Source organism: Acipenser ruthenus, unplaced genomic scaffold (assembly GCF_902713425.1).
Source record: "Acipenser ruthenus unplaced genomic scaffold, fAciRut3.2 maternal haplotype, whole genome shotgun sequence".
Classification (NCBI taxonomy): Eukaryota; Metazoa; Chordata; class Actinopteri; order Acipenseriformes; family Acipenseridae; genus Acipenser; species Acipenser ruthenus.
This window is the reverse complement of record NW_026707513.1, coordinates 11,351-20,000: the sequence shown is the minus strand read 5'-3', so window position 1 is coordinate 20,000 and position 8,650 is coordinate 11,351. Positions and strand designations below refer to the sequence as shown.

The window sequence follows — 8,650 nt, the reverse complement described above, 5'->3', positions numbered from 1 at the left end:
TATGCTTTACCAGACCTCTCTGTGCTTTACAATGCTTCCCTATGCTTTACCAGACCTCTCTGTGCTTTACAATGCTTCCCTGTGCTTTACCAGACCTCTCTGTGCTTTACAATGCTTCCCTATGCTTTACCACACCTCTCTGTGCTTTACAATGCTTCCCTATGCTTTACCAGACCTCTCTGTGCTTTACAATGCTTCCCTATGCTTTACCAGACCTCTCTGTGCTTTACAATGCTTCCCTATGCTTTACCAGACCTCTCTGTGCTTTACAATGCTTCCCTATGCTTTACCAGACCTCTCTGTGCTTTACAATGCTTCCCTATGCTTTACCAGACCTCTCTGTGCTTTACAATGCTTCCCTATGCTTTACCAGACCTCTCTGTGCTTTACAATGCTTCCCTGTGCTTTACCAGACCTCTCTGTGCTTTACAATGCTTCCCTATGCTTTACCACACCTCTCTGTGCTTTACAATGCTTCCCTATGCTTTACCACACCTCTCTGTGCTTTACAATGCTTCCCTATGCTTTACCAGACCTCTCTGTGCTTTACAATGCTTCCCTATGCTTTACCAGACCTCTCTGTGCTTTACAATGCTTCCCTATGCTTTACCAGACCTCTCTGTGCTTTACAATGCTTCCCTATGCTTTACCAGACCTCTCTGTGCTTTACAATGCTTCCCTATGCTTTACCACACCTCTCTGTGCTTTACAATGCTTCCCTATGCTTTACCAGACCTCTCTGTGCTTTACAATGCTTCCCTATGCTTTACCCACACCTCTCTGTGCTTTACAATGCTTCCCTATGCTTTACCACACCTCTCTGTGCTTTACAATGCTTCCCTATGCTTTACCAGACCTCTCTGTGCTTTACAATGCTTCCCTATGCTTTACCACACCTCTCTGTGCTTTACAATGCTTCCCTATGCTTTACCACACCTCTCTGTGCTTTACAATGCTTCCCTATGCTTTCCCAGACCTCTCTGTGCTTTACAATGCTTCCCTATGCTTTCCCAGACCTCTCTGTGCTTTACAATGCTTCCCTATGCTTTCCCAGACCTCTCTGTGCTTTACAATGCTTCCTATGCTTTACCAGACCTCTCTGTGCTTTACAATGCTTCCCTATGCTTTACCAGACCTCTCTGTGCTTTACAATGCTTCCCTATGCTTTACCAGACCTCTCTGTGCTTTACAATGCTTCCCTATGCTTTATCAGACCTCTCTGTGCTTTACAATGCTTCCCTATGCTTTACCACACCTCTCTGTGCTTTACAATGCTTCCCTATGCTTTACCAGACCTCTCTGTGCTTTACAATGCTTCCCTATGCTTTACCACACCTCTCTGTGCTTTACAATGCTTCCCTATGCTTTACCACACCTCTCTGTGCTTTACAATGCTTCCCTATGCTTTACCAGACCTCTCTGTGCTTTACAATGCTTCCCTATGCTTTACCACACCTCTCTGTGCTTTACAATGCTTCCCTATGCTTTACCAGACCTCTCTGTGCTTTACAATGCTTCCCTATGCTTTACCACACCTCTCTGTGCTTTACAATGCTTCCCTATGCTTTACCACACCTCTCTGTGCTTTACAATGCTTCCCTATGCTTTCCCAGACCTCTCTGTGCTTTACAATGCTTCCCTATGCTTTACCAGACCTCTCTGTGCTTTACAATGCTTCCCTATGCTTTCCCAGACCTCTCTGTGCTTTACAATGCTTCCCTATGCTTTACCAGACCTCTCTGTGCTTTACAATGCTTCCCTATGCTTTACCAGACCTCTCTGTGCTTTACAATGCTTCCCTATGCTTTACCAGACCTCTCTGTGCTTTACAATGCTTCCCTATGCTTTATCAGACCTCTCTGTGCTTTACAATGCTTCCCTATGCTTTACCACACCTCTCTGTGCTTTACAATGCTTCCCTATGCTTTACCAGACCTCTCTGTGCTTTACAATGCTTCCCTATGCTTTACCAGACCTCTCTGTGCTTTACAATGCTTCCCTATGCTTTACCAGACCTCTCTGTGCTTTACAATGCTTCCCTATGCTTTACAATGCTTTAGGCTTCACTACACTGTGCTGTGCTGTCACTGTGGGACACTTTTCTAAGGGTTTGTTCACCCTGTTTTTTAATATGCTTTGAAGTCCTATAGCCAGGGCTGGAGCGATTCACTGTGTCTCGATGAATCGCGATGCTTTCTTTACATGATGTGTCGTAATAGAGGTCTGTATCGCTTGTGAGAGGAGACCGCAGCATAAAGAACTACAGCTCCCAGCATGCCTCGCCATGGCCCGCGGGTGCAGAGGCATGCTGGGAGCTGTAGTCCTATAGCCAGGGCTGGAGCGATTCACTGTGTCTCGATGAATCGCGATGCTTTCTTTACATGATGTGTCGTAATAGAGGTCTGTATTGCTTGTGATAGGAGACCGCAGCATAAAGGACTACAGCTCCCAGCATGCCTCGCCATGGCCGCGGGTGCAGAGGCATGCTGGGAGCTGTAGTCCTATAGCCAGGGCTGGAGCGATTCACTGTCTCGATGAATCGCGATGCTTTCTTTACATGCTTTCTTTCATTACTCACCCAGGGGGGGAGGCAGCGAAGCTCATGGCTGCCCTCTGTCTGTGAAAACAGGAAGTGCAATCGGTAAGAAAAATTATACAATGCAATTTAATACACACAGAGACACAGCGACACACACACACACACACACACACACACACACACACACACACAGCGACACACACACACACACACACACACACAGCGACACACACACACACACACACACAGCGACACACACACACACACACACACACACACACACACACACACACACACACACACACACACACACACACAGCGACACACACACACACACACACACACACACACACACACACACACACACACACACACACACACTTCAGGGTCTGGCGCTGTATATCATAAAGACATTTCAGAGGGCTGGATCGCATCAATATCAGGGTCTAGCGCTGTATATTATAAAGACATTTCAGAGGGCTGGATCGCATCACTATCAGGGTCTAGCGCTGTATATTATAAAGACATTTCAGAGGGCTGGATCGCATCGATATCAGGGTCTAGCGCTGTATATTATAAAGACATTTCAGAGGGCTGGATCGCATCAATATCAGGGTCTAGCACTGTATATTATAAAGACATTTCAGAGGGCTGGATCGCATCGATATCAGGGTCTAGCGCTGTATATTATAAAGACATTTCAGAGGGCTGGATCGCATCGATATCAGGGTCTAGCGCTGTATATTATAAAGACATTTCAGAGGGCTGGATCGCATCAATATCAGGGTCTAGCGCTGTATATTATAAAGACATTTCAGATGGCTGGATCGCATCACTATCAGGGTCTAGTGCTATATATTATAAAGACATTTCAGAGGGCTGGATCGCATCACTATCAGGGTCTAGCGCTGTATATTATAAAGACATTTCAGAGGGCTGGATCGCATCGATATCAGGGTCTAGCGCTGTATATTATAAAGACATTTCAGAGGGCTGGATCGCATCAATATCAGGGTCTAGCGCTGTGTATTATAAAGACATTTCAGAGGGCTGGATCGCATCGATATCAGGGACTAGCGCTGTATATTATTAAGACATTTCAGAGGGCTGGATTGCATCAATATCAGGGTCTAGCGCTGTATATTATAAAGACATTTCAGAGGGCTGGATCTCATCAATATCAGGGTCTAGCGCTGTATATTATAAAGACATTTCAGAGGGCTGGATCGCATCGATATCAGGGTCTAGCGCTGTATATTATAAAGACATTTCAGAGGGCTGGATCGCATCGATATCAGGGTCTAGCGCTGTATATTATAAAGACATTTCAGAGGGCTGGATCGCATCGATATCAGGGTCTAGCGCTGTATATTATAAAGACATTTCAGAGGGCCGGATCGCATCGATATCAGGGTCTAGCGCTGTATATTATAAAGACATTTCAGAGGGCTGGATCGCATCGATATCAGGGTCTAGCGCTGTATATTATAAAGACATTTCAGAGGGCTGGATCGCATCACTATCAGGGTCTAGCGCTGTATATTATAAAGACATTTCAGAGGGCTGGATCGCATCGATATCAGGGTCTAGCGCTGTATATTATAAAGACATTTCAGAGGGCTGGATCGCATCGATATCAGGGTCTAGCGCTGTATATTATAAAGACATTTCAGATGGCTGGATCGCATCACTATCAGGGTCTAGTGCTATATATTATAAAGACATTTCAGAGGGCTGGATCGCATCACTATCAGGGTCTAGCGCTGTATATTATAAAGACATTTCAGAGGGCTGGATCGGATCAATATCAGGGTCTAGCGCTGTATATTATAAAGACATTTCAGAGGGCTGGATCGCATCGATATCAGGGTCTAGCGCTGTATATTATAAAGACATTTCAGAGGGCTGGATCGTATCAATATCAGGGTCTAGTGCTGTATATTATAAAGACATTTCAGAGGGCTGGATCGCATCACTATCAGGGTCTAGCGCTGTATATTATAAAGACATTTCAGAGGGCTGGATCGCATCGATATCAGGGTCTAGCGCTGTGTATTATAAAGACATTTCAGAGGGCTGGATCGCATCACTATCAGGGTCTAGCGCTGTATATTATAAAGACATTTCAGAGGGCTGGATCGCATCAATATCAGGGAGGAATAAATCGCATGGAATGTTGGAACGCGTCATTCCTATGATGTCACCAGGGGGCGTGGTTACAGATGCCGTCTCACTCCCGAGAGACTAAAAATAGTTGGACAAGTTTTAGCTAAACTAGTTTTTATTGACATTAGCGCCGTGCCGACTATAGAGCTAATTAGAGCTACTGCATATGTAGGTGAGCTTATTAGGCGTGCCTGCTAATTAAAAAGCAATTACTTCTGAAACTCAGGGGAGCTGCTCTCTGAATCACTGCTGTATAATATAGAAAACTATGCCAGCAGTTCTCACGTCGTTTTTATTATTATTTTTTTTGACAAACCGGGACGCTGCCGGTGGATTTGCTATACTGGCGCCGCTGACTTTATTAAATACTCGATGATCGTTAAGAGAAAATCGGTCTATCAAGCTGGCTAGCTCGCGATCGATCTCGACGGACAGACGGACAGAGGGACAGATGGACAGACACGCACGCAGACAGACACGCACGCAGAGGTCGGTGCTCTTATTCACGATAAACGCACACTTACCGTAACGCCGCTGCTCGTGTGTCCCTCGGTTCTGGAACTTGGCGATGTTAAGAAAGAAAAATATTGGATAGAAAAATGAAACTCCTGGGTCGGTTTATCTTGAAGGACTCTCTCTCTCTCTCTCTCTCTCTCTCTCTCTCTCTCTCTCTCTCTCTCTCTCTCTCTCTCTCTCTCTGTCCTTGTTTTTTGAAGTGTACAATCCGTTTTAGCTGTCGAGTTGTGTCTCCGCGTCGGTTAATAATAATAATAATAATAATAATAATGATAATAATAATAATAATAGTGAAGGTGGTTTGCAGTCGACGCGTCTCTCTCTCTCTCTCCCTCTCGATGTCACCGCTCCCTCTCTCTCTCCCTCTCCTTGTCAGTGGTTAGATCTGACCTCGTTGGTTTCACCTGCCTGTGTTATTAAGGCGCGGCTCGACTACACCCAAAAGAGGAATGAATCTCATCTCCTCTCTCTCTCTCTCTCTCTCCTCTCCTCTCTCTCTCTCTCTCCTCTACTCTCTCTCTTCTCTCCCTCTCTCTCCCTCTCTCTCCTCTCTCTCTCCCCTCCTCTCTCTCTCCCCTCTCCCCTCTCATCTCCCCTCCCTCTCATCTCCCCTCCCTCTCCCTCCTCTCTGTCTCCTGTTCCCCCTCTCTCTCTCTCTCTCTCTCTCTCTCTCTCTCTCTCTCTCTCTCTCTCTCTTTCAGTGGTGGTGTTTGTCTCGCGGTGGCCTCATGCAAATCTCGATTCCGGAGCCCCTGTCTCCTGTTCTCCTCTCCTCCCCCTCTCTCCTCTCCTCTCCCCTCCCTCTCCCTCCTCTCTGTCTCCTGTTCCCGCTCTCCTCTCTCTCTCTCCTCTCTCCTCTCTCTCCCCTGTGACAGGCGCTTGGGTCCTGGGCTGCCTCTTCTATACAGCTTGTCTGCTCTCCGAGGAGGATGGGGAGTTTTTCTGGGTCTGGCAAGTCTGAGAAGTCTATGCAGAGATTTTGTATTTTGGGGAAGAAGGCTTCCCTTATATTCTTATATTTTCTGCACTGCAGTAAACGGTGTATCTCTGTCTCGACCTGATTGAGCTGACAGTGATCACGCAGCCTGTCCTCTTTGGGCAGCCATGTCTGCCTGTGTCGGCCCTTCTCGATGGCCAGGCTGTGCTCTCTGAGCCTGTACTTTGATAAGGTCTGTCTCTGTTTACTGTTTTTCACCCTGCTCAGGTATTCAGCCGGGGTGTAGTGTCTTTTTAGGGCCCGATAGCACTCCAGTTTGCTTTGTGTTTTGGTGTCTGTGTCCCCCAATGAATAAGATATTCTTGTTTGTGTTGTGGTATAATTTGGTTGACTCTGATTGTCTGTGTTGGAGCAGTGCTGTCCTGAGGCTGGTTGGTGTTAGTGTGGCTCAGTGCAGTGAGCTTCAGGACCAGCTGGCTGAGGGGACTCTTCTCTGGGCTCTGCTCTTGGTATTGCAGGGCTTTATGGTGGTAAGAGTTTATGTAACTATTTTTTAGATGGAGCCAAAATTGAATTGCTCTTTTTTGGATATTAATCAATAGTGGGTATTGGCCTAATTCAGCCCTGCATGTCTTGTTTAGAGTTTTCCTTTGTATTTACGGGATACTTTTGCAATACTCTGTATGCAGGGCTTCTGTTGGGAGTTTGAGCGTTCATCTGAAACACGAGCTCTCCATCGTTTCCAGTTTTTTTTTTTTCTTAAACTTTGCAGGATAAAATCTACTTTTTCTAGAACACAATTAACACAGAAACAAGGACAGAGAGCCGCCAAGTTAAACAGAGGTGCGTCCTGCCTGGTACTGTGTTAAACCATCACAACACAGCACTCCATTACCAACACAAATCATGATTTTAAAGACATGAAGCTGTGTGACACCTGCTGTATTTCACCTGCAGTCTGATTCACTAGCGTGCGTTTCCGAGGGGGGCGGGGGGGCTCCCAGTGAAAACAGACCCTCTTATTCTAGGGAGGGGCTGTTTATCATGTGAAAAGTGTTCTGACGTCATAAACACGGCGCGCCCGTAGCAGCACACGAAGCGAAGCGGAAACACAAAACAGAAATATCACAGATGAAGTGAATAATCTGGAATATAAAACGATGCCTGTGTGAGCCGGTCATGTTAGACAGACCACAGCAGCGTGGCCTCTTCACACAGCGAGAGGGAGAGGATTCAAGCACAGGATGTTAAAGACGTGTTGACTAAATAATAATAATAATAATAATAATAATAATAATAATAATAATAATAATAATAATAATAATAATAATAGGAATGCAGTGAAAAAACGGCATTACATATTAAATGATAAGATATTGGGTTAATAAACTTCTTACAAGCTAACATGAAATGGATCCATTTGTAAAGATTTGATAGAGATTTCAATCTCGTGCATAAGAGCTATTATTATTATTATTATTATTATTATTTATTTCTTAGCAGACGCCCTTATCCAGGGCGACTTACAATTGTTACAAGATATCACATTATTTTTTACATACAGTTCCCCATTTATACAGGTGGGTTTTTTACTAGAGCAATCTAGGTAAAGTACCTTGCTCAAGGGTACAGCAGCAGTGTCCCCCACCTGGGATTGAACCCACGACCCTCCGGTCAAGAGTCCAGAGCCCTGACCGCTACTCCACACTGCTGTTATATATATATATTTAAATGAAAGGCTTTACGCCTCCTCTTTTAAATATATAACAACAAATTGGTAACAGAATAATAAGGGTCACGATAAACGCAACATCACGATTACAATGTGCCTTGAAACACTATCTAATGTCCTCGCGTATCAATTCTGCCAGATCTGGGTGTGAAAAAGCGTTCTAAAGATTCAATATTTGATAAGCAGAAGGGAGATTTTCAAAAGGAAATGTTTCCTGAAGAAATTCAGGGGCTGGATCTACAGAGCCGGTGATTTTAAAACGAGTTTCTCCACCTTGAGGTGGAATTGTATTTAGATTTGACAGGATTAAATACAGCCTCGTATTTAAACACGAAAAAAAAAGAATCATTTCTTCATATAACTCCAGTCGTGGCTCCTTTGCCCTGGCTCTCAGTAACACACAGAACTGATTTTAAAATACAGAATCATTTCTTCATATAACTCCAGTCGTGGCTCCTTTGCCCTGGCTCTCAGTAACATACAGAACTGATTTTAAAATAAAGAATCATTTCTTCATATAACTCCACAGAACTGATTTTAAAATCTCTGCTCACTTTTAAAGCGTTGAATGGTTTGTCACGTGATTCCTCGTCTGACTCGACACGTCGCTACGTAATTAACACGTTTTTGAATGACGTGCAGGAGGAGAACAGCCGCATTCCTTTGAGTTTTCTAGTGGCTCGGCTTGGATTTGGGCGTCTGGTTTTTATTAATTATTATTATTATTATTATTTCAATTCGCTGACGCTGTACAAACTCG

General features: G+C 44.7%; 1 protein-coding gene across 1 annotated transcript in view; it reads right to left on the bottom strand.

Annotated features, from left to right (window-relative positions):
* The window catches only part of LOC131727507 (epidermal growth factor receptor kinase substrate 8-like protein 1), a 10,579-nt gene extending 4,877 nt beyond the window's left edge, over positions 1-5,702 (bottom strand). Inside the window, exons 1-2 of the mRNA XM_059018920.1 lie at positions 5,230-5,702; positions 2,579-2,617 (exon numbers count right to left, since the gene is read on the bottom strand). Of these exons, the coding sequence (XP_058874903.1) occupies positions 2,579-2,604 (26 nt within the window). The 5' untranslated portion in view covers positions 2,605-2,617; positions 5,230-5,702. The remainder of the gene's footprint in view (positions 1-2,578; positions 2,618-5,229) is intronic.
* Between the last annotated feature and the right edge of the window lie 2,948 nt (positions 5,703-8,650).